The sequence below is a fragment of the Fukomys damarensis genome, unplaced genomic scaffold (genome assembly GCF_012274545.1).
Source record: "Fukomys damarensis isolate Sample0158 unplaced genomic scaffold, DMR_v1.0_HiC HiC_scaffold_16, whole genome shotgun sequence".
Classification (NCBI taxonomy): Eukaryota; Metazoa; Chordata; class Mammalia; order Rodentia; family Bathyergidae; genus Fukomys; species Fukomys damarensis.
In genome coordinates this window covers 27,751,398-27,777,781 of record NW_022900928.1, presented here as the reverse complement: position 1 = coordinate 27,777,781, position 26,384 = coordinate 27,751,398, and the positions used below count along the sequence as shown (strand labels likewise).

General features: G+C 33.3%; 1 protein-coding gene across 1 annotated transcript in view; it reads left to right on the top strand.

Annotated features, from left to right (window-relative positions):
- The window catches only part of Pgm2l1 (phosphoglucomutase 2 like 1), a 58,680-nt gene that overhangs the window by 4,487 nt on the left and 27,809 nt on the right, over positions 1-26,384 (top strand). The window contains exons 2-3 of the mRNA XM_033764214.1: positions 22,677-22,844; positions 25,307-25,413. Coding sequence (XP_033620105.1) covers positions 22,677-22,844; positions 25,307-25,413 — 275 coding nt within the window. The remainder of the gene's footprint in view (positions 1-22,676; positions 22,845-25,306; positions 25,414-26,384) is intronic.

Here is a 26,384-nt window from a genome sequence, read left to right as displayed (position 1 = left end):
TTTTTTTTTTTTTTTTTTGGTACCGGAATTGAACTAGGGTCCTTGCGCTTGCAAGGCAGGCCACCAAACCGCTGAGCTAAATCCCCAGCCCTTGTCATGGATTGTTTTTAAGAGTTGAATTTACTGGTCAACAGTTGGTGTGGTTTCTTTGGCAATAATAAATATTCTTCTGTTCAAGAAATTTAGTTCATATAAATGAGTTGAATTTTTCTTTTTTTAAAATTAAATTTTTTTCCAAAGTTTCTATGGTTTTCCTTTTTTTTTTTTTTTTTTTTTTTTTTTCTTCGCCTCTTTTTTTTTTTTTTTTTTTTAATTTTTTTTTTTTTTTTTTTTTTTTTTTGAGATAAGGTCTCATTGTGTAGCCCATGTTGACCTTGAACTCACAATAATCCTGCCTCAGCCTCCCAAGAGCTAGAATCACAGGCATGTACCACCACGCCCAGTTTGAATTCTTATTATTTTAAAAACATCATACATTCCACTGCACAAGGTCCCAAATTCAATCCCTGGTACAAAAAAAAAAAAAAAAAACAACAAAACAAAACATTGTACAGAAGAGATTATAATGGAAAGAAGTGTTCCTGATTACCTCTTCACTTCCTTGGTTTGTTCCTAGAAGCCATTTTAAAGTTGTTTACCAATTATTTTTGTTGTTACCATGAGAAAATGAAATACTACGCTATCACCACTATTTCTTGATTTATTGTAAAGTTTTCGATGTTATCTGTCAAATATATGCTTACGTAATGAAAATTAGGAGCTCACACCATTCTCTGTTCCTCCTTTATTAGTCCATTTTACCTTGCTATAACAAATACCTGAAACTGGATAACATATTAAGAGAAGAAATTTACTTAGCTCACAGTTTTTTAGACTGAAAGCCCAAGATCAAATAGCATGATTTGTTTGATCCCTACTTAGATCCTCATGGATGATGGCATTGTGGTGGTAGTGTATGTTGGTGCATGTGGTGGTGGGGGTCATACAATTAAACAGGAAGCCAGAGGTAGGAGGGGCTCATCTTGTTTATTTTATTTTAGTTTAGTTTTTAAATAACAACTATTCTCATGATCACTCATTTCACAAAACCAACATTCCCCTCCCAGGGCAATGCCTCCAGTGACCTAGTCACCTTCCTCCAAGCCCCACCTCATAAAGTTTTCACCACCTCAACACCACACTGCACTGAGGATCAAACTTTTAACACATGAACCATTGGAGGACAAACAACATCCAAACTGTAGCACTTTCTAAATCCTGATAGTTATTTTTTAGTCTTTCAATTATTCTTTTAAGAGTTTAAATAATATATTTAGTGCTAGCAAAGTCTGCAGAACAATAACTCACAAATACAGAGCTCCTAGCTGGCCATTCTACATAAGAAGAGATTGTTAGAAAATTTACTCTATGTACAAAAACAAAGAAAACCCATGCCAGCTTCCCACAAAAAAAAAAATCTGTGTATGTCAGTAGCTATGGATGGAGCTACATGAAGAAAATAGTTCATATGGAAAATAAGATAGAGCAGTGGATATACATACACACCCATACACAGAGATAAACCAGCGAATAGACAAGCTTAAATTTTTTAATTAAATTAAAATAAAGAATTATTCCTTCAAATCAGTACAGATGTTATAGAAAAAGCAATAGGAAAGAAACATAAGCTCTATGAAATTAAGAGAAAAAGTGATTCCTTGCACTTGCCAAATGTAATAAAAAATATAAAAGTTAAATTTGGAGAAACATAGCAAAAGGAAGTAAGAAATATGAGAGAAATTTGAAATGGAGTAACTATTCTAGGAATCCAGAGTAAAGAAATTCTGATTGATTTCAGTGCACTAGATCTGCAATGGTCTTGAAGAAATATGTCCACAAAAATAATGCAGTATTTATGTCATAGTAGTAGAAACTTGGACAATGTTAGTGATATGGTGAAGATGACATATTATTTTTTTCAACAACATCAAGAATAAAAGCAATTACCCGTGAGAGGAAGGAAGTAGAGAGGGCAGGCATGAATAAGCAAGAAGGAAAGAAAGGGCTGGGGATATAGATTAGTGATAGAGTGCCTAGTATGTGTGAGGCTCTGGGTTCCATCCCTAGCACTATAAAATAACAATAATTAATAATATAATAGTAATAGTAGTAGTAGTAGTAGTAGTAGTAATTATTACATTCCTGAATAAGTAAGTTATGGTCCAAAAATGAAGCAAACTAAAACAGGGCATGATTTTAACTAACTAATTGATGGAGCTTAAGAAAAAAATTCATTTGACCTCAATACCTTTAGGTGACACAAGGTACACATTAAGAGAAAGAAGCTTAATTAGAGTCCACTACCAATGTCTAAAGGGAATATTTATATGGTGTTAGTGATTGCATTGCTTTCAATTTTGAGGATCAACCAGAAGACACAAGATTTAATTTTTTTATTGTGTTGGGAAAAGATAAAAGTTACCATCTTGATCATTTTTCTTCTCCTCCTCTTCCTCCTCCTCTTCTCCCTCTTCCTCCCTCCTCCTGCCCTTGCCCCTCCTTTTCCTCCTCTTATTCCTCATCCTCCTTTTTTTTTTTTTGAGACTAGGTCTCCATATTGTTAACAAGCTGGTTAAGTGGTCCTGCTGCCCCAGCTTTCTGAGTAGCTGGGATTATAGGGATGCACTGCTTTATCCAGATTCTGATTTTGACCAATTTTAAATGCATAGTTTTTAAAAATTTTTACCTATATTCACAGTGTGCAATTTGTCTCCAGAATTTTTTCATCTTGCTAAACTGAAACTCTGTACCCATTAAACAACTTCCTATTTCCTCCTTCCCTTTTCTCCTGGCAACCACCATTCTACTTTCTGTTTCTACAAATTTGATTACACTCTTAGTACTTCCGAAGTGTAATCATGCAATATTTGTCTTTCAATTATTTGTTTATTTCTCTTGGCATAATGTCCTTATGGTTAGATGAAACTTAGTTCTGATTATTGAACAAAATATAGAGGTTATTGGTCTATTTTGGGTTTTGACTTGCTGTGCTTAGTTTTGTGATACTTTTTAATCTTTCAAGTATTTGCTGAAATCACATCCATTTCTTTTACACACTGACCCCTTCTTCCAGTTCTTACATCGTGGGTTTGGTCTACTTATGATTTTACTGCGATTATAATCAGTCCTCAGAATGGAGAAGAGATATGTGTTTAAGTCTCTTATGTTGAACTAAGACTGTCTTCTATTTTTGCAATTAAAAATGTACATGAAACTAGAGCCAACCAACCCTTCATAAAATGAATAGATAAAACACATGCTGTACCCATACAATGGAATATTATCCAGTAATAAAAATAAATGGGCTATGAAGCCATGAAAAGACATGGAGAAACCATCAATGTGGAGCCCTTACTGAAAGATGCTACTATGAAAAGGCTGTATTATATGATTTCATTCATTATATGATTTCAATTGCAAGTCACACTGAAAAAGAAAAAAACTTGGTTATTAGGAAGTAGGTGGAGCAGAAGGAAAGGATGAATAGTTGGAGCACAAGGGAATTTTAGGGCTGCTAAACTAGTCTGTATGCTAAAATAATAGTGGACACATGTTCTTAAACATACATGAAAACCCACATAACTTAGCCAGGCATGGTGGTGTACTCTGGGATCCTGAGGCAGAAGGATCACAAGTTCAAGTTCAGCCTGGGCAGCTTGGTGACTTAGCAAGACCCTGTCTCAAAATAAGAAAGGGCTGGGGATGTAGCTCAGTGCAAAGGCTGAGGGTTTTTAATCCCAGTACTGCAAAAACAAAACAAACAAAAAAACCACAGAACTTTAAAAGACAAAGAGTAAGCCTTAATGTAATCTATGAACTTTTTATAATAATGTGCTGATATTGGGTCAGTTGTAACAAATATATTAAAATTATAAAATGTTTATAATAGAGGAAAATGAAAGGAGATATGGGAGAACACCTATACTATCTGCTTGGTTTTCTATAAACCTAAAACTTCTCTAAAAAATAAAGTCTAAGCTAGTTACAGTGGCATGCACATGTAAAACCAGCTCCTCAAGAACCAGAGGCAGGAGGATTCCAAGTTCTAGGCCTGATTAATTTAACAAGACTGTCTCAAGATAATTAAAAAAAAAAAAGGTCTGGGGCCAGGTGTGGTAGTACATGCATGTAATCCCAACACTCAGGAGACTAAGATTAGAGGATCATGAGTTCAAGGCCAGCCTGGACTATATAGAGAGACCCTGTCTCAAACAAAAAAAAAGTGTGTGTGTGTGTGTGTGTGTGTGTGTGTGTGTGTGTGTGTGTGTACATATATATAATTGAAAAAGAAGAGATTAAATTTGAAAGTCCTTTTTACTACTTGTCATTTGGGGGTCTTTGTCTTATGTTTTCTTTCAAAAACAATTTTTATTTAGTTCCTTCAAATTTTCTACAAGGTCATTAGAAAGTCTGGCTACATAGTTAATCTAGAATTGTATTCTCTCTTAAAAAATCAGAGAGAATCTGGAAAAACTAATAAAATAAATTTAATCACCATTTGCTTCTTCTGTATTTTATTTGTGATATACATTGAATTAGTAAGTGATGTCAATATTATTATATTTCATTAGCTCAGATTTTTATAGTCCCTCCCGGGATAATATAAATTAGAGTTTTTTAATCTCTCCTTTTAGAGAGACAGTATGATTGGTTTCATTGTTGATATCTTATTTATACATCTTTTATAGAAATATGTCCCCATGACAAAAAGTTAATTAGTAAAATTTAGTACAGTTTTTTCTCAAGTGGTATTTTTTCATTAGTTGATTGTTCTCTGCATTACTGCTAATTATTACTGAAGCTGCTACCCTCTGGCCTTGGGAGTTAATGGAGAAAATTTTTTATGCTGATGAAGAGGCAAGACGATTCTAAGTGGGATAGTATCACCAATCCTGCATGAGATCATTTATACTAAATAATTGAATGAGCATTGTATCTTACTAAAATGTGTAAGGGGTCATACTTACTGTTCAAAACAGCATGAAGGTCCAGGGATTTAGCTCAGTGGTGCTGTCGCCTGCCTCACAAGCACAAGGACTAGAGTTTGATCCCCGGCACCAAAAGAAAAAGAAAAAACAGCATGAAGACTATAATACTGTAAATGAAAATTATAATTTCCAGATTCAAAGACATTTTAGTTTTCACCAAATCAGAATCTACTTTATTTTTGTTAAATTAATGGTTTTATTTTATTCTTCATAATTTTATCATATCATTTTCTCTCTGAAATATTTATTTATATTTATAATTAATATTAATTATGCACATAAAAATGATAAAAACTTGAATGCCCATTGTGTCTCAGCTTCTTGTCATCATGATGTATCAGTCAGTGCTTACTAGAGAAACTGATATAATGCAAGATATATAAGAATTTACAAGATTGGCTTACAATGGCTGCCCACAGAGTCATATCCTTCATTCTTCATTTGCAGGGCCAATATATTCTGGACTGCAACCTCCAAGTGAGCCAAAATAAACCTTTTCTCTTAACAAGCTAATTACCTCAGGTATTTTGTCATATGTGATAGTTGACTGTGTCAACTTGAATAAGTAATGCCCAATTAAATTTGACAAATGTTCTATGATTGACAGGTCACACCTTATTACCAGCCTCTTTGGCATGCCCTAATCTGCCTCAGGATCAGAAAAATGGACATGAACATTTAAATTACATCTTTATTCTGTTTCTTTAAAAAATCTGACTCAAATTTAGCCAAATGTTACTATTTTAAAAGATGGAAACTTTATTATTTTCTAGTTTTTTGTGGGATTTTTTTTGGTACTGGGGATAGAACTCAGGATCTTGCGCTTGCGAGGTAGGTGACGGCACCACTGAGCTGTATCCCCAGCCCTATTTTCTGTCTTTTTAGAAAGAAAATAGGAATAAATATATTAATGTCTCATTGCTTCTTTCTTAATTTTCCTAAAAGCTGTATGAGCATCCCAATATAAAACTTTGATAATAACATTTTATAAGAGTTTCCAGGCTACCTTCTTTAATTCTAATCCATCTCACCATGGTTAACTGCTGCAACTGTTTAATCAGCCAAGAATCAATAAATAGAGTTCAATTCCAGTTAACTCAAAGGTAAATGTTAAAAAGGATCAGATCCTGAAGTTCAAAACCTTTTGGGGCTGGGGGTGTAGCTGAGTGGTAGAGTGTGTGCTTAGCATGCCTGAGGCCTTCAGTTGATTCCCCAGTGAGGGTGGGGGGAGTAAAACCTTTTAAAATTCATATACTCTTTCCACTTCTCTGAGCCTGACTTTGTGGATAATTTTTTTTTAAATTGAAATAACTACTTCAGGTATCCTTAGCAGGATTAAAATTTCTGCTTTCCATTATTTGTTGTTGTTTGTTTGTTTTCTTTTTCTTTTCTTTTTTGGTCTATTTTTCTTCTGAGATATCTTTTCCTTCATTGCAAGCATCTTTTCCTTTGAGTCTTTGATCATAGGTAATAGCTGCATTAAAATCCTTATCTGTTGATGTTAACAGATACCTTGGAGTTGAACACTGCTCTCATTGCTTTTGGTTCTTTGTCTGGTGATTATGAATTAATTATGAACATATTATGTTGTAGAGGCCCTGAGTTTTATTCTTTAGTAGAGTGTATTAGTCACTTTCCCTTTACTGGGGCAAAATACCCAACACTCACAACTGAAAGGAGAAGTGATGTATTTTGGCTCATAGTTGTTGGAGGATTCGTTCGACATTTGGTTGATGCCAAGGCAGAAACGGCATGGCAAGGCAGGCTGTTTAAGCCTTGGTAGCAAGGAAGTAGAGAATGAGAGGGAGAGGGGTAGGAGGAAGAGGAAGAAGCAGCAGCAGCAACAGCAGAGAGAATGTGCCAGAGATAAATGGGAGGGGAACACCAGAAGGGGGAGAGGGAGAAAGAGAGAGAGAGAACTAAAGGCAAGAAAACACCCTTCCAGGTCACACACCCCCAGTCACCCAACTCCTAACAATGTATTCAGCCATGAATTCATCAATGGATTAATCCACCGGTGAGTATAGTACCTGTATGATCCCATCACATTTCTAAAGCCCCACTTCTGAATACATGAGCTTTTGAGGGGACATTTTAATCTAAACCATAACAGAGTATTCTATCAGGTAATTAAATTCATTGACTCAAAGTGCAGGCTGCTTTTTTTATTTGTTTTTGGTTTTTTATTTAGGCAGATTCTTGCTGTGTAGTTCAGGGTGTCCTTGAACTCACTATGTAACCCAGGCTGGTCTTGAATTTGGGATCCTTCTGCCTTACTCTCCCTGTTGGGCTTATCACTGTGTCCCACCACACCCACTTCAGACTATTTCTTAAAAGACTGCTCAGCTCTATTTGTTTTTGCTTTATCTTTTTCTTAAAAAAATATATTTATCTAGAATCTTTCCCACACATATGTAGTACAGGGATTAGCCATAGATTTGGACAAGGTTTACACAGAAGTAGAGTTCTCCACCTCTAACTTTGTTCTTTTTGGATATATCTTCCATTGGCTGTGATTACCCTGAATTCGAGTATGGTTCAAGTCATAAGGACTATGAGATCATAACTGTGTTTTAGCCTTGCTTATGGCCCTAACTATGGCTGCCCTCAAAGCCATAAAAATGGAAAATCCATCCTAAGCTGACCCCATCTTCCCATCCCCATCTCCTTCTAGAATCAAGCCTGTTTTTTTCACTTATCATCTTCAGGTCTGTGTTTGTTTGCTTTTGTATTTTGTCTAGAGTTTATAGTTAGCAACTGTAGGAAAAAGGCCGATATGGTTGGAGTTTACTTGGCCATACTGGAAGCAAATGGTTCATGACTGTTATGCAATTATTTCTTTTGCTGTTTGCCAATATTCAGAAATACAATTAACTTTTATATATTAATCTTGTATCCAGCAGTTCTACTATGTTCTAATATCAATTCTATTTTTTTTCTTTTCTTTTCTTTTTTTTTTTTTTTTTTTGGTACTAGGGAATGAACTCAGGTCCTTGTTTGTGCTTGCAAGACAAGCAGTGGAACCACTGAGCTAAATCCCCAGCTCTAATATCAATTCTAAAAATTCTTTGCTATTTTGGATTTTTTTAGTGTGTACCAAATCATTTCACCTGAAAAATATGAATTTTGTTTCTTTTTTTCAATTCATGTACTTATTGTACCTTTTTTCTTGCTTTATAGCTTGGCTATGACTACAGTTTTTCTTTTCCTTTGTTTTCTTTTCTATTTTTAATAGAGCTATCCATTATCAATAAGGAAGCTCTTTTGTATATATTCTAAGATTTTTATATGTATGCGCATGTGTTGCACATTACAAATATGTATATTAAGTATGTATTGCCACTAAACATACAGTCTATATAGTTCATTGGCTTTTTCGACTAACAGTGATCTAATTCTATGCCATTATAATATACATTACATATATTATACATTATATATATTATATAGTATAATATCATAATATTATTTGTATATATTATATAGTATAATGTTTTATGTATATTATATATTAATTATTATATATTATATACTATGTATTATTATATGATTAAAACAATTGCCTTTGACCACTATGAGCTTGATCTTTGCTTTTTGGTTTTTTTGTTTGGGTTTTTTTGTTTGGGTTTTTTTTTTTTTTTGGTACTAGGGTCCTCACGTTTGCGAGGCAGGCACCACTAAATCCCCGGCCTTAATCTTTGGCACCATTCTTCCTGTCCTGAGGAGTATGCATGGTTGGGACATCTCTGCATGTGTGAATTCTGTTTAAAATACATGAGGAAGACTGGGGATTTTGCTCAGTGGCACCATGCCTGCCTCGCAAGCACAAGGTCCTGAGTTCAATCCCCAATACCAAAAGATAAATAAATAAAATAAAATAAGGGCCGGGGAATTTACTTAGTGGTTCTGCCACCTGCCTCTCAAGCTCAAGGTCCCGAGTTCATGCCCAGTACCAAAAAAATTAAATTAAAATAAAATATATGAGGAATGGAAGGGAGTAGTATTGGCACTAGTGAGTAGCCAGGTACCAGATATTAATTTTATATCAATACAAATTAATGTGAAAGATTAAACTATAATTTGATATCCTTGTCCTTCCTTTTCCAATTTAGTCCTTATAAATCAGTGTATCTAGTTTTTCCTTACCCCCCAGCACAATGCACTTACATTTTTGCTTCTTCTATTTACTATATTTCTGTACTTAAAGCATTTTCTATTCAATATAATTTTAGTTACTGTAACTTAAAAAATAGTGTATGCATTACACAAAAGCTACTTTACTATGTACCCTCTTGTTTCCTTATAGCTATCTAGTTTATTTAGAACTTTTAAAATATATTTTCACATATATTTAATGTGTTGCTAAATATAAATAATAGAATACTATCCTGCTAGTGTCATGCTCTTTCATAGTATTTTACTGAATTGATATGCCAACCTAGTTAACTAGTCTGTGTCTTTCTCTGTCCCTTTCCCTTCCCTTTCCTCCCTCCCACCCTTCCTTTTCTCCACTCATTATTACAATCAGGGTAATGTTTTCAGTGTACTTAAGACACAGTATAAATATCCTATGTAATCAGTTCCTGAAAATGAAATTGAGTCAAGTATTCTGCAGTTATAGTTTTAATAAATGTTGCCCATTTGCCCTCTAAAAAGAATATATCAATTTATTCTGCAAATGATATGTAAAAATGCTAGCTTTCCCAAATTATTTAGCGTACAATGCAAACATTTCTTTGCCAGTATGAAAAAAAGAAACTATTCTATTTTTCTTAATTGCCAATTTCTTATAAATGAGGCTGACTGTATTTTAATATACTGAAAAGACATCTTGTTTTCTTTGAACTGATTTCATCTTTTGCTAACTTTTGCCCTGAATCATTGGTCATTCCTTTATAGTGTTAAAGAAACAAAACTTTGCTTAATTTATCATATACTACACTTTTTGAATTTTGAGTCTTTAGGTTTTTCACAGAGGTCATAATTACGAATTTATCACCAGCATAATATTTCACTTGAGAAACATATCATACTTAGTATTTCTTTTTTGTTGGACCTCTTAAAGTATTTCTGATATTGTTGAGAACATTGTTTTGCATAGTTTCATTTTGGATTATTTCTATATAACATGTAAAGATAACATATCATCAAAATATAGAGTTTAATTTTTTTCTTTTTGTACCGGAGATTGAACTCAGGCCCTATGCACTTGCAAGGCAGGTGCCAGAACCACTGAGCTAAATCCCTGGCCCCTAGAGTTTACATTTTTTAAATTCATTATAGTAAAAGATACTTTGCCATTAACCCTCCTCAGAATACTACCCCTTGTTTCAAACACAATTATCCTGTTGTTCTTTCCATTGCTGAAGTAGTTCAGGAAACCTTTTTTTTTTTTTTCCCAGCTTTAATTGAGTTTATTGGTACATTTTAGGGATACACTACAGTTACATTCATTGTTGGGATCTTGTACCTCTTCATGACAAGTCTTGATTCTCATTTTTTTCCCCTTACCCCTGCCCTCCCTTCACCCCCTCCTCCCCTCCCCATCTACAAACACTTTATTTTCATCTCTTTTAATGAGACTCTTTATAAGGTGTAACCATAAATATGGTGAATGCTGTTAAGTGCTATCCAACAGAAAGGCAGGCTCATAAAAACATAATGGTAGAGCCAGGGATTTAGCTCAGTGGTGCCACTGCCTGCCTTATAAGTGCAAGGTCCTGAGTTTGATCCCCAATACCCCCCCCAAAAAAAAATTATGGTGTATTCTGATCGACCTTATTCATCACATCTGGTACTGTGAGACTTCTGGCCCTTCCCCAAAGTCAAAATGACCATGAAACATAAATGTTTTGAATTAATACAGGACACTGAGACAACCATGGCAGCAAAGCTAAAGATACAAAAGAGGACTTCAAGAATGCTTCAGAAACTGGCAAGAATTATAGGATAGGGCCAGGGATTTAGCTCAGCGGTTTGGTGGCCTGCTTCGCAAGCGCAAGGACCTGAGTTCAATCCCTGGTACCAAAAAAAAAAAAAGAATAGGATAAGTATGTTCAAAGAAAAAAAGGATTAAAAAAGAATGTTTTGAGGATTAACAGCAAGAGGTCTTTTATTGTAAATGGTTAAACATTCACTGAATTTCTTGATCATATCTCATACAGGATAGAAAAACTTAATTCATGATAAATGCAGTCAGATTATATTTGTAACATATCAAAAGAATATGAAAATTGAACTTAATTACTAAAAAAGAAAATGTTTCCTGGTAGTTTTCATGTTCACGGGCACAGTTCTTCTCATTGGCAATATTTTCACCATTACAAATATGTGTTAGACATCAGGTAATGACTCTTTGTCTGGTAAAAATTAATTAATGGAGATGCAGAATATCCTTAATACACTGACGAACTGTTTGACTTGGAATTAAGATTCCAAAGCTGATAAATAAAAAACACATAAATTATCCTGGAAAACCCTTAATTATCATGAACCTCTGGATTCATGATTTTAAATATCTGCTGTTACTTAGCAATATATAATGTGTATTGTAATGTACCATATATAAGGGAGCACATGGATAACATTTTTAGTATTGATTTAGGAGGTAGGGCTAAATGTATATATCTATATCTATATCTATATCTATATGTAGATATATACATATATCTATACATATATATACATATATATCTATATCTATATATAGATATATACATATATCTATACATATATATATACATATATCTATATATATATATGTAATATATAAGTAATAAAAGTACTGTATAATGCAGTGTTGTATAATAGACTCCTAGTAATGAAAGATGAGGTAATTTGGGTAATCTTCATCCAACACAGAGGGAAAAAGACAATAGAGATTTAAAAATCTGTTTGAAGATGTTAAATATTCAACAAGTTATTTCTAGGGCAAGATCTGGATGAAAGAAATGCAAGGCCCATGATCTAAAATACAGAAATTCAAAAGCTAAGTCTAGCATTGATGGCCACATTCACCCTGGGTACATTTTCTCATTTAGGATGGGCAGCTAAGTAGTTTAGTAGTCTTTTTGTTAACTTTGCTGGTATAGAGGAGCAAGAATTAGAATCTAGCCAGATGTGACAGTCTAGATGTGTAATCCCAGCACTCAGGGGGCTGAGGCAAAGAAACACCACATTTGAGGTCAGCTTCAGCCACATAAGTGAGACTTTGTCACACTATCACCCTGCAAAAATAATTTGAATCGATGTCCTACAATAGGTTAGGACCCTGAAAATACTTGTACTTGAGATTTCCCTATAGATACAGGTGAACAAATTCAAACTCCTCACAGGTTATAGTACACCTCTGAATCATTTAAATGGCCTGAAAATTGCATTAAGGTAAACCTGGGTTACTAGGTGACTGAGAAAAGAAAAAATATATATATATCCCTAGAGGTAAGTACCTTCATACTAGGTTTTTTTTTTTTTTTTTAGTAGTTACTAGCACAGTTTATTTGGTGTAAAAATAAGGAAGCAGAGTGGAATGGAATTTAAATAGTTGCACTGAGATCGCTATCTATTCCTTGTGGTAAAATTTATCAGGAAGAGTGATCAGTAGCCCAGATCTACATGTTCAGCCATTTTTCTTTATTCTTTTATTGAGTTTATTGGTATATTTTAGGTATAGAGTACAGTTACATTCATTATTGGGATCTTGTACCTTTACATGACAGGTCTTGGTTCTCATTTTTTCCCCCCTGTCCCTGCCCTCCCTTCACCCCCTCTTCTCCCCATTTACAAACACTTTATTTCCATTTTTTCATTTTGTCATATTTTTTTCTTTTCCCTTATTACCTTTCCCCTACCCTTCCCATTTTCCTTACACCTTTAGCCCTTTTCTTCCTATTTCACGTGGTCAGTTATCTCATTAGGATCTTATGTACTATTATAGCTTTTCACACCAGAGAAACTATTCGATATTTACACGTGTGACTTATTTATTTCACTTAGGAGTATATCCTCAATAAATTTATTCACATTAATGTTACATATCCAGTACATTGTCAAATAACCAAACTAAGGAAACAGGTTAACATGAATACAAAAACAATGGGTAATACAAATTGACCTGCACTTTATACTAAAGTTACCATATATAGGTTTTTCACTGATTTTCAAATTCAAGAAAAGGTTTAACAATTGGTAAAGAAATGAAAAGGACATAGTATGTATATATATTTTTTTAAATAGAGATTCTGGTTTTTTTGTTTCTTATTTTTTGTTTTTGTTTTTTGAGACAGGGTCTCACTATGTAGTTGTAGTTGAGACTGACCTGGAACTCACTATGTAGCCCAGGCTGATCTCAAACTCACAGCGATCCTCCTGCCTCAGCCTCCCGAGTGCTGGGATTACAGGTGTGTGCCACCAAGCCCAAAAATAGACATTCTGAACCTGCAAAAATAACCAAAATTAAGAACACATTGAAAATATAGCAATATTTTAGGGAGAGTTAGACTACCATAGAAGATGGGCTAGTGGCAAATATTCACAACCAAACACAATGATAGAAGGTGGAGGATAAATAAATAAAAGTTCTAACATACTTTTATTTTTGTGTGTGAGGGAAATGGAACCCAGACATGTTACCAGGTAGTGTAGGGGCCAGGAGTGCTTTCCAAATTCTTATTGCCTATTCAGTGAATTGGGTAGAACAATGGGTGAATGCAAAAGACTAACATTTAAGGCAAAAATAAGAAAAAGGAAAGGAAAAAAAGCACAAAAGAAGTGCTCAAGGAGACGAGGGTGCTTGAAAGGAAAAAGAGAAGCTCTATCTTGCAAGCAGCACAGACCACTGCACAGATCACAAGGACAGTGGTGCAAAGTAAATTCCTGCCATCTTTTTATATCTTCTTTGATAGCTGATTGAGGTGGTCCCACTTGATTGTATGCTAGAAGATTGGTATCAGGTGCTAAACTCCGCTTCCTTTCTTGTCATAATATTGATATCAGGTACCAGGTTTAGTGTGATCTTGTGTCAGAAGATCAGTAGTAGGGGCAGGGCTCAGCTTGACCTCATGTCAGGTTCAGGAGCTGCTGCTCTGTGCCTGTGATTAACAAGTCTCTTCAGTGTGCAGATCATGCCAGTTGCTCCAGGCACATTGCTATGCCCTAGTCTCCTGCCTCAGACAGAGCCTTTGCACTAAGCTTCATCCTTAGCATCACCTCACCTTTTCAAATTTGAAACAAAGTCTCACTACATTACTAAATGGCCGGGTTTGGGTTCGAATTTTAAATCCTCTTCAACCTCCCAGAGTACTGGTATTGCAACACACCTGGCTAGCATACATTTAATTGAAGCTCCCCAAGGAAAGGAAAGAGTGAATGGTCCAAAAGGTGTATTTGAAAAGATAATGACTATGAAGTTTCCTAAACTGATAAGTGACATCAATCCAAGGATTAAGTTTGAGATTAGTCAGTTGAGGTGGTACATTCCTATAATCTAGCTATTGGGGAGGCTAAGGCATGAGGATTGCCAGTTCAGTGCCAGCCTGAGCAACATAGTGAAACTTTGTTGTATGGTGGGGACAGGAACAGGACATGAGGTACACAACTGTAATCCCAACCAGGAAGATTGGGAGTTCATGGCTACCCTGACTTGCATAGCAAGACTCTGTCTCTAAAAAGAAAGGAAAGAAAGTTTGTGGTTACTTTGTAGTCTCTAACTTTTCTTCCTGACTGCATGTGTCACCTTTCTATATAAGGAAATAAAGATGTAAAAAGATTAGTCATCATTAACAAAAATAATCACATTTTTCTTTCTAGTTTTACTTTATTATGTACATAAATTTGGAGTTACATGTATGGTTTCATATACTTTCTCCTCTAAATATATTATGAATGTTTCCCATATTATTAAAATGCTCATGATTTTAATGTACCATTTTAATATCTTATTGTATCATACTTTTTATTTAACCAGTTTTCTATTGAACATGTAGCTGCTTACAATTAACATTGTTTTAGTGAATATCTTCATAACTAAATCTTAATATGCATATATAATTATATCCTTGGAATAATTTCTAGAAATAGACTATTTCATATTTAATACTCAAAGACTCTTCTTTCATATTTAAACTACAGGTTGAGCATTCCTTATCCAAAATGTTTGGGACCAGAAATGTTTCAGTTTATGGAGTTTTCAGATTTTTTTTTTTTTTTTTTTGAGACAGGGTCTCACTACGCAGTTGAGACTGTCCTGAAACTCACTATGTAGCCCAGGCTAGTCTCTAACTCACAATGATCCTCCTGCCTCAGCCTCCCGAGTGCTGGGATTACAGGTGTGTGCCACCGCGCCCAGCGACCCTGTCTTATTTCACCCTGGGAACAAACATTACCTACTATTTAAGGACACATTCTCAGCTGCTTCTGAATTAAAGAGTAAAAAAATACTGTAAGATAATTTCTCATAACATTCAAAAGACAATGGGCTGGTGGGGTGGCTGTGCCATTTTCAGTGTGCAGTATGTGACTTCCACTATTGATACAAGAGAATTGCTTCAGCTTTTATATTGCTCAGCCCGTGGGAGGGAGGATATATTTAGGAGTAATACACATTTAATCCTTTTCATATTTCCATTTCAATGAAAGAGGAACATATTTCCATTTCATGCTGTTAGAGTTTAGTCACATGGTTATACTTAGATGTAAGGTTAGACAGATATAGCCCTTAAGCTACACTGTTACATATGTAACCAAATAAAACTCTTACTGAAAGAGAGAAATATTGAGAAACAGCTAGCACTCGGTCTCTCTTGCCAATCTGGTGTCCTCAGATCAGTGAGTTATTGTCAACATTTTAACATACTTTATGAAACTTATACAGTGGACCTTTGATTTACAAACTTGATGGTTCCCAAGCCCTGGTTGTAACTGTGTCAATACAGCTGAGATCTGGATGTTTTCATGGATACATGCTATAGATAACAAGAGATAGATGAATCTTCCATTAATCTAATTAACCCAAGTTGTTTGAATGTCAGGCCAGTCATAACTTGAGGGTCCACTCTCTATATATATCTGTTTAAATTCAAATTAAAACTCTAAGAGTTTTTTCTCTTGATTAGGTTAACTGTGTGTACCTGGTAGCACTCAACCTCCTTTTGTCAATTGCCAATTGTCTTTAATAAAACATTTTAAAAACAAATTGATATATTTTATTGAATAATTTTTCAGAGCATGAGGTTTAGTGCAGAAAAAAATTTTTAAATGAAGAAAAGGTTGAGTTCTTGACTTGATTTTTATTCTTGAGTCTTGAGTCCAATCATGAAAATGTTTGTTTTGGTGCTGGAGATAGAAAGCAAGGTATCACTCTTGCTATAAAAACTCTCTACCATTGAGTTATAGCCCCAGCCCCAAAACATTAGAATTTGAAAGGCTATCTTCTTTTTTTAAAATTCATATTCTTGGGATCTTCAATATAGAGTATCATGGCATCTGCAAATAATGACAATTTGACTTTTTTATTTCCTATCGTTATTCCTTTCTTTCTCTTGTCTAATTGCTGTGGCTAATGTTTCCAAAACTATATTGAACAGGAGTGATGATAGTGGACATTCTTGTCTTGTTCCTGATTTTAGTGTTAAAGATTTCAGTTTTTGACCATTTAGTATAATATTGGCTGTTGGTTTCTTATAGATAGCTTTTATCAGATTTAGGTAGAGACTGTCTATTCCAGTAGTTTGGAGGGCTCTTATCATAAACATGTGTTGGATTTTGTCAGGTGCTTTTTCTGTATCTATTAAGATGACCATGTGATTTATGTCCTTGGCTCTATTACAGTGTGTTACATTTATTTATTTGTGTATGTTGAACCCTTCCTGCATCCCTGGGGTGAATGCCACTTGGTCAGGGTGTATGATCTTCTTGATGATCTTCTGCATTCTTTTTGCCAGTATGTTATTAAGGATTTTTGCATCTATGTTCATTAGTGAGATTGACCTATAGTTCTCTTTTTTGGTTGGATCTTTCTCTGCTTTGGGGATCAAGGTGATGATGCTTGCTTCCAGGAATGAATTCGAGAGTATTGGTTCCCTTTCAGTTTCATTGAAGAATAGTGGCAGTAGTTCCTCTCTATGATTGTAGAATTCAGCAGTGAAGCCATCAGGACCTGGGCTTTTCTTGCCTAGGTAGGTTTAAGTTTTAAAATAAAATAATGAACATTTAAATTTTTAACTTTCACACTAATCTTGGCATATCCAGTACTATACTTAAATGATAATGATATGCTATTCTTTCAAGGTTACTTTCTACTTTTCAGGTAGTGAGCATCTTCATTTGCTGGGTTGATTTTTGTTTTTATATTCACTAAGTGATTATTCAAGTAAATTTCATATGACAAGTATAGTATTCAAGTTTTTGTCTAAGCCAACTTATGCTAATTTCTGCCAAAATTTTAAAGATGAAATTAAATTTAGAATTATATAAAAATTCTTTCAAAAGGAAAACACTGATTTGTTTAGCATTACTGTGTTTTAGATTCAATCAGGAAGCATCTGATTTGGAAAACCTGCTCTGCTCCAGGGCTCTGGAAATGGATCAGCATGCTGGCTGACCCCCAGGAGTAAATGTCAGCTGTGTTTTCCCTTCATATTTTCAGATTAGTTTCCTATTTTAACTTCTCTTCAGAAATGTACTTTAAAATTTTCTCCCTGTAGTTACATTACACTGGTTTATTATTAAGACATAGTCTCTGATGGTAACATTTAAACTGTATTTTACAGCTTTGTAATTTTTGGTGTATCAGGGTTTTTAAAGAGTCAGTTTTGTACAGTGTTTTGGATATCCTGTAGATGCATAAAAATTTGGGGATTTGGGATGATTAATATACACTATGTTCCTTTAGATCTGTTCTGATCTTCTAAATAATGAATTCATGGCTTAGAGTGTCTTTAAGCTTCAAGTCTAGAATATTAATAGAACAGATTGAAGTTGTGTAGGAATTATAAAAATAGTAGGTTTGGCTTTTGCTTTCTTCAAAACAGCCTGCCCTGTGTCCTCCACGGTGTACTTTTATCTTGCCTTTTCCTCTTTTACTCAGCCCAAGCTCACTCTGAAGAGCCAAATTCTCTCACTCTTTTCCTTTATTTTTTCAAATGAACTTTGCCATCGCATTTGCTCATTTCATTAAATTCTTTCTTTGAGATGACAAGAATCTGGAAAAAGTAGGTTTTTAAAATAAGAAAAAAGATTTGCAGTAAACTTCTTGGCAAATTTGATTATATTCTACACACTTTATACACATTTATATTTATCATATATAAATAATATAGTTCAGCAATATATTATTATATAAGGTTGCAGCAATTTGTAGGATTAGAACCTGAAGGAAAATTTTTAATGTACAGTTAAAATTTGAAAATAATGCATGGCTTTAATTCTGTGTTCTTTACGTTACTGATTTCAAACCAGACATTTAGCTTTATTCCTCGTTATAGTATGACAGGTTCAGAAAAACTTGGATGAGTCCAAAATGATCCTCCTCCTTAGTGAATGCTGATACTTTCATTTAAGGGTATGCAGTGTTGGTGCGATTTTGGTCTGCTGTGTAGCTTCTTCACATCTATAAAAGTTTATAAAACATTAAATTTGTTAAACACAATAACTTAAGATATTTGAAAATCTCTTCTTTCATATTTTCTTTGAATTTGGGCCTGTGGTTCTACAATATGGACAAATAAAATTCTTTTTTTGTTGTTTTGTTACCTGTGATCAAACTCAGGACCTTGCACTTGTAAGGCAGGCATGGTACCACTGAGCTAAATCCCCAGCCCTGGACAAATAAAATTCTATAAGAAGACACTTTTCTTATTTTCATTTCAGCCATATAAAGTTGCAGCAATTCATAGGATTAGACATAAAGGAAAATTTTTGTAGCTAAAATTTTAAAATAATGCATGGCTTTAATTATATATTCTTTTTTAAATTCTGTATTATTTATCATATTGATTTTATACTAAACTTTATTCCTAACAAGTATAGAAAATGCTAGTGGTCACCAAAATCTCTTTGGATTTTCTGCAAGATTACTTTTTTTGGATATTAAAATTATTAGGATTCTCAGATATGCTAGTTAAGAGAAATTTTAATTGAGATTGAGGGCATTTATTTCTAAATAATTTTCATTTTATATGATAGATCAGTAAGTATAGTCTAGATATATATAAATCATAATTTTTACTGACTTATAATTTTTAAATTAATTTTATTGGTACATTTAATGTATACAATATAATGACATTCATTATTAGAAATTTATACCTTTACATAATAAGTCTTGGTTTTTATTTTTTTCCCCATTTCCCTGCCCTCCCTTCAATCCCTCCCTCCCCAACAAAGACTCTGTTTCCATTATTTTTCATTTTCTCATATTAACTCCATTCCCTTCTTTCCTTTCCTCTACCCCACCCATTTCCCCTTCCTTTTTGTCACATTATCTATTATACCTTTTAGTCCTTATTTATACTTCCAGTATCTCACACTAGAGAAAATGTTTGGTATTTACACGTGTGTCCTGTTTATTTCACTTAAGCGTATCACCTCAGTGTGCATCCATTTACCTATAAATGTCTCTAATTTATCATTTTTTATGGCTGAGTAGTAATCCATTTTATTAAAAAAACACATTTTCTTTATCCAGTCACCCATCGATGGGTAAATGGGCTGCTTCCATGTTTTAGCTATTACAAATTGTGCTACTATGTACTGACTTAGAATTTTAAAGGTGCTTTTCCTTTATAATTGTCATCAATTGAACAATTTTCATTTTCTTTTTTTTTTTGCTGACTAGTCTCAAATAATGAATGACTTGTAAATAAGCATTAAATAGCAAACAATAATTTGTATTTGAAAAAGCTCCAATATATGTTTTATATGTTTAGACCATATTAATAGCTTCTGTGAGCAAAAAAGTGGGCAGTTTATAGGTAAAAAATACTCACATGGCCATACAAGTAGTGGTTTTCCTTAGCCATTATGAATACCTAACCAATTTTTACCATAAAAATGAATAATATGTACATAAACTATCCAAAGAGTATCATGACTGTATAATAAACTAAGTCACTTTCTACCTTAAACCTTGTTTCTGATATTCCCTTCAGAAATAATCATTATTTTTAGTGCCTTTTTTTGCATAGAATATTTCTGGAGAGTATATAAATACATATACCTCTTTTCATGCAATCTAAAACAATATGCTCTTCTTCCCTTTTTCTTTTTTTGTCATGAGTTTGAGGCCAGCCTAGGGTACATCGTGAGTTCAAGGTCAACCTGAGCTACATAGCAAGACCCTGTCTCAAAAAACAAAACAAAACAAATCAATAAAATCAAATAATTTGCTGATAGTTATTTTAGATCTTCATATGTTACAATGTATTAAAATCAATGATTTAAAGACTTTAGAAACAAAATACAAGCACAATTTCATTATATGAATGGAAAATATAAGATAACTGCATAGTTTTTAAGGTTTTTTTTTAAAGAGTTTATAATGACATAATTGCAATGTCTAGCTAATACAGTATTTTTTTTGGACAAATCTGAATTTAAAGTAGATTTCAAATGTCTCATCATAATCTTTTAGCTCTTTTTACCATAAAGATTTACTTACTAAGTTTAATATATCATGATTCTTTAACCATTTTTATGTCTATCTAACCTAGAACGTTTTTAAGAGCCAAGAATTAGGTAAATACTGGTTATGAAGTTTGTAATAGGAAACGGAATTTTGGGGGCCCTACTCTTATAGCTGTGCAGTACGTTAAGCCCATAGCATTTATGTCTGATAGATCATGTGTATATTTATATTGATGTAATAATAATGAATATTGTTTTGCTTTATAGCTGGAATTAAATTACTTTAGAAGCATGATTAACCTTCTTGATACAATCATTTTGTTTTTAGTGAGATAGTATAGATCTTAAGCCAGACCAACCCAGGTTCAAAACCTGTTGAAGTCTTCAGTGCTAGCTCAGTGTTATGAGGCTCTCTCTGTAAGTCTCAGTTTCTGTACAATTGCAATACTTGTAAGAATGCTGCAGTGAATATTCTTATATGGATATCTCAGTTTGTGTGAAGATACTGCCATGAACAAAAAAAAATCTATGAGCCAAAAGGCTTATGCAGTTTAAAAAATTTTTTTTTGCAGTTTAAAATTGAATACATTGCTATAAAACCACTTTGAAAAGACCATTCTATTTTGCAGTTTCACTAACTGTATGACAGTGCCATGTACCCTCCACACATGAAAAATCTATTGAATTTTTGCTTTTCTTATTCATATCTTTGAATGTTAACCTTCTCCAAGTTTCTGATTTCTGTATAAAATGTGGTGATATCTTAGACATTGGAATAATATGCTAGTAATCCCAGTAGTGTTTATATTTTTCTCTATTTTTATATACACTGTATAGTTGTTAATGTGTTACATTTATAAGATAGAAATCCCTTGAGGCTAGGTTGCCTATATATTTTTTAAAATCCACCAATTTTAAACTTTGAAATTTCAGTTAGTCAAAATTTTTCATATTTTTTCACTAGTTTGACCATGTAATCTGGTTACCTTAATTTTCACTGTAATCATAAAACTGTTTTGATTTAATTTTATATTAATATATTTTTATCCCTTTGCAAGTACAAATATGCTCTAAAATGTAATACCTTTTGGATGCCTTGGTTTGCAGTGCCTATATTTATTATCATTACATAGGCTATATATAGAAGATGTAAATAGTATAGTCTCAATCCATACTAACCTTGAGGAAAGAAATTGTGTTTCACACAATTATTTTCTTAGTATTTGACTCTTCTAAAAAGAAAATAATGGAAAATTGCATTTAAGTTTCATTATAATTTCATTTCTATTTGAAATCTGTTATCTTTCATATTCTTATTTTTTGGTGCTAGGAATTGAGTTCAGAGCCTGATATATACTAGGTACATTTTCTACCCCTGAGCCACACCTTCAGCCTCAAATCTGCTATTTTTTTGCAAAACACTCTTTGAGTATAAATATCCTTAAGATTTATGAAGATAAATTAAAGTACATGCTAATGAAATACAGAAAACTAAAATATGGATATTGGTATGCCATGCCTCTCTAGCCATGTTTAGATTTTAATGAAAATCCAGCATGACACACTTGACACCTAAGACCCTTTTATGGCCAATTCATATTGTAATAAGTTACATGGTTTTCTGTGATTTTAAATAGTAGTAAGGTTTATCTGGTCATTTGATTTGCAGAGCTTTAGGTAGGTAGTTAAGGCATGTTTTGATGGCATTTATCCCACAGCTTCCAGTTGATGTCCTTTTGGCTAAGAAGTCTGTAGCTCTTCTATTTATCAAATGGTTAAAAAGAACATTTGTGATTATATTATTTTTAAATGCTATAAAAATTAGATGTGTGTAAATTACCCTCATTAGGCGTGGCTCCTTTGAGGACTCAGTAAGTAGCCGGTATTATTTTTCTTGTTCATACTGATGTTAATAGCACTGTGGAATTCATAGTGAATGTAGAACCTTGTGATGTATGTATAATAGCCCTCAGAAAAGCTTGATATTAGGACTCTGTAATGCTGATTAAGCTTTAACTGTTTTAATAGAATCCCAAAACGAAAGAACAAATTGAAAATCTGTTACGGAATGGGATGAACAAGGAATTGAGAGATCGCCTTTGTTGCCGAATGACTTTTGGGACTGCAGGCCTTCGTTCTGCCATGGGAGCAGGTTTTTGCTATATTAATGATCTTACAGTAATACAATCAACACAGGTAAATATTATAAACTGTTATGTGTGTAATTTTTCACTCTTTATTTTGCTGTATGAGGTAGTGCCTTTCTTCTTTTTTTTGTCTTTTGTTCAGGAAGGTGTTCTCATATAAATAAAAGATATTCTCATATAAATAAAAAAATGTTGACCAAATTCTGACTTTTGAAATTTCCTGAAATTTATCTTAGAAGTCACTTATATATATCTTCAAGGTCCCAGAGTAATTCTTTGATTAATAGTTATTTTAGTTGCCATTGTTTACTTTTTGAGCATGTTACTTTTAGAAAGAAAATAATTACACATGTTTGTATATGGCCATTCATAAAGGTTAACCAGAGTATTTGGCAAATTTAGTTGAAAATATTTCATTTAAACATGATTTTCCATATCCATTTGAGGGTTTTTTAAATACAATTGTATAACATGATATAATTTGTTTTATTTCTTTTCATTTTTATGCACCTCATTTTAAAAACAAATTGCTTTTCTTCCTAGTGAATCATCCTCACTGTTTCAAGAAACTACACTTTATTTATTATTTATTTATTTATTTTTGCGGTACCAGGGATTGAATTTAGGACCCTGTGCTTGCGAGGTAGGCACAGTGCCACTGAGCTAAATCCCCAGTCCCCTAGAAACTACACTTTTGAGTCCAGTAATTTAGCATATACTAAAAATAAGTCTGGTTTATAGAAAATTTTAGTGTTCTCTACCATAGATTAGAGTTATACTATATTGATTAGATTAGAATTATAATCTAACAAATAGTAAATCACCTTTAGCCCTGCTCTAAGAAAATTCTCTAAAGCCAAGGCTTAATTCAGGGGATGGAGGAGATGAAATAAAAAGATGGCTGAGATAGGATACATGCCACGTTTACTTCCCATGCCCTCCCCATCTCCTTTCTACTCCTCAACCAGAAATGCTTTTAGTTCAGTCTTTTTATGTATACTGTTTCCTCATAAGCAAAGCCAGATAGAATCTGATTCTTAAACCTTAACCCTTTCAAACTCTAGATTTAAAGGATTGTCTAGAGATGAGATAGATTCTCATAGCAGACAATAATAAGAGGATCTGTTAGGCTTTAGGATAGTATTATCATTAGAAATAAGTTGGTGAAACTAGCCTATTTGGGATATATTAATCTCTGTCTTTCTGTCTCTCACATAGAGTAGGTTAGGAGAAATAATTACACTTGAACTGTGTACTGGAAGTCACTGGGGCCTCAGTTGGTACCGCATCATCCTTAATAGTGCCTCTCACTAGAGTAGGTCTTCAATAAGTCAAAATAACTTCATTTTAATTCAGTTAATGTCCCTGGGTAACTTATTACATTGGGCTTTACATGGATATTCTTATTCTAGCTTCTCTCTCTCTCTCTCTCTCTCTCTCTCTCTCTCTCTCTCTCTTTTGTTTTTTGTTTTATACTAGAGTAGGTCTTCAATAAGTCAAAATAACTTCATTTTAATTCAGTTAATGTCCCTGGGTAACTTATTACATTGGGCTTTACATGGATATTCTTATTCTAGCTTCTCTCTCTCTCTCTCTCTCTCTCTCTCTCTCTCTCTCTCTTTTGTTTTTTGTTTTAGTTTCTTGAGACAGGGTCTCACTATGTAGTTGAGACTGACCTGGAACTCACTATGTAGCCCAGGCAGGTATCTTCTCATTTCTAAAAGAAATATTAAAAGAGAGAGACAAAACAGTATTTGCATTTTTTTTCAGGGTGTTATAAGGATTAAATTTCTCATCTCATTTTGTAGAAGCCGTTCTAAATGACTGTAACACTATGAAGTATTATTTTTAGAAGTAAAAATGTTTACTAAAGTTAGCAAATCATTCCCAAAATAGTTAAAATGGTTTTAGTTTATCATTTTTATGTTTTCAATATAAAAAAAATACTTAGTTTTATTTTGTCTGCAAAATTTGTCTGCACCCTTGCCTGCAAATTTTCACACTCTGCTTTTTTTTTTTTCTCTTGTGAAGTTTTTAAGGAAGTATAAATGGTACCACCCATCTAAGAAGTGCTCCATTGAAAAACTAAGTTGCTGATTAAAAATGTTTGTGTCCTAAATAGGTCAGATCTTTTGATTAGCTTCAATTTTAGAATTTAGCAAGGGTTGAAATTCTGCTTTCTGTAGCCTTAAAGCAAGAAACAATTTCTTTGGGGTCTTCTAATAATTTTTTTTAGCTTTCTGACTCTTGTGTCTCATCTTTTTTTTCCTCATATGTTATTTATTGTATAGGTTTAATGGTTACCAAATTGATGCTTAACAAAATATGTCTGAAAATACAGGAAATATTTGTCATTTCATGTTTGTGTATTGTTCCCACATTAGCAAACGTGAGTGTAAAGGCAGAAACCAGTTCACTAGGAGCTCATAGGAAACATAAAGAGATTTTAACTATTATAAAATGTAAGTATTCATCAGGAAATAACTAATCTTTTGTGTTTATTTACTTCAGGGAATGTACAAATACCTTGAGAGATGTTTCTCAGACTTTAAGCAGAGAGGTCTTGTCATTGGGTATGACACTCGTGGTCAAGTAACCAGCAGCTGTAGCAGCCAGAGGTACAATGTTAATTGTTTCAAAAGTTAAGTTGGATTAGAATAAAACATGACAAAATAATTTTTTTGCCAGTAGTAGTACTTGTGAAGCAATAGACTACCAAATAGAAATGTATTCACATGGGCTGGGGATTTAGCTCAATGGCACCACACCTGCCTCACAAATGCAAGGTCCAGAGTTCAATCCCTGGTACCAAAAAAAAAAAAAGAAATGTATTCACATGCTAGTGTTTATTTTAGAGCTGAAATAGAAAAGAAAGTATAGCAAAGATAAGCTTTAGTTATTACTAAAAAAATTTAAATCTTAAAATATTTAGAGTTCACATTTAGAAAGATGTCATAGCTTATAATTTAATATTATAGGTAAGAATGATTATATATAAGTAGTTTGTATTATCTCATTGTAATCTTATTTGATTAAGAGTATTTTCATAAATAATCATGATATAGTTATACTTTTTTTCAAGGAGTAACTATACATGTTACATTTATTTCACTTTCCACCATTCTGTTGCACTTTGTAGGTTTTATGCCTTAAGAAAAGAGTTATCAAGGGGCCAGCGATTTAGCTCAGCGGCTCCACTGCCTGCCTTGCAAGTGTAGGGACCCAAGTTCAATCCCCGGTACCAAAAAAAAAGAAAGAAAGAAAAGAGCCAACAAAAGATGAATGAAGGAAAAAGAAAAATTATAACATCAATTCTATTCATTGTTAAGCTCATTTTAGTTTAGTTTTGGCAAGGGTGTTGCTAGGGATGAATCCAGAGCCTTTCATATGCTAACAGGTGCTCTGTCACTAAGCTACATCCATAGCCCCAACTTCCTTTTTTAATAAATCTTATTTATTTAAATTTTCAATTTTGACCATAAAGCTTAAAAAATAAGCAATTAAAAACAAAAAAGTGCTTGTAAGAATTGGTTCTATTAATCTACTGTATACTCAGACTAATTATAATATGAAATATTTATTATGTGGA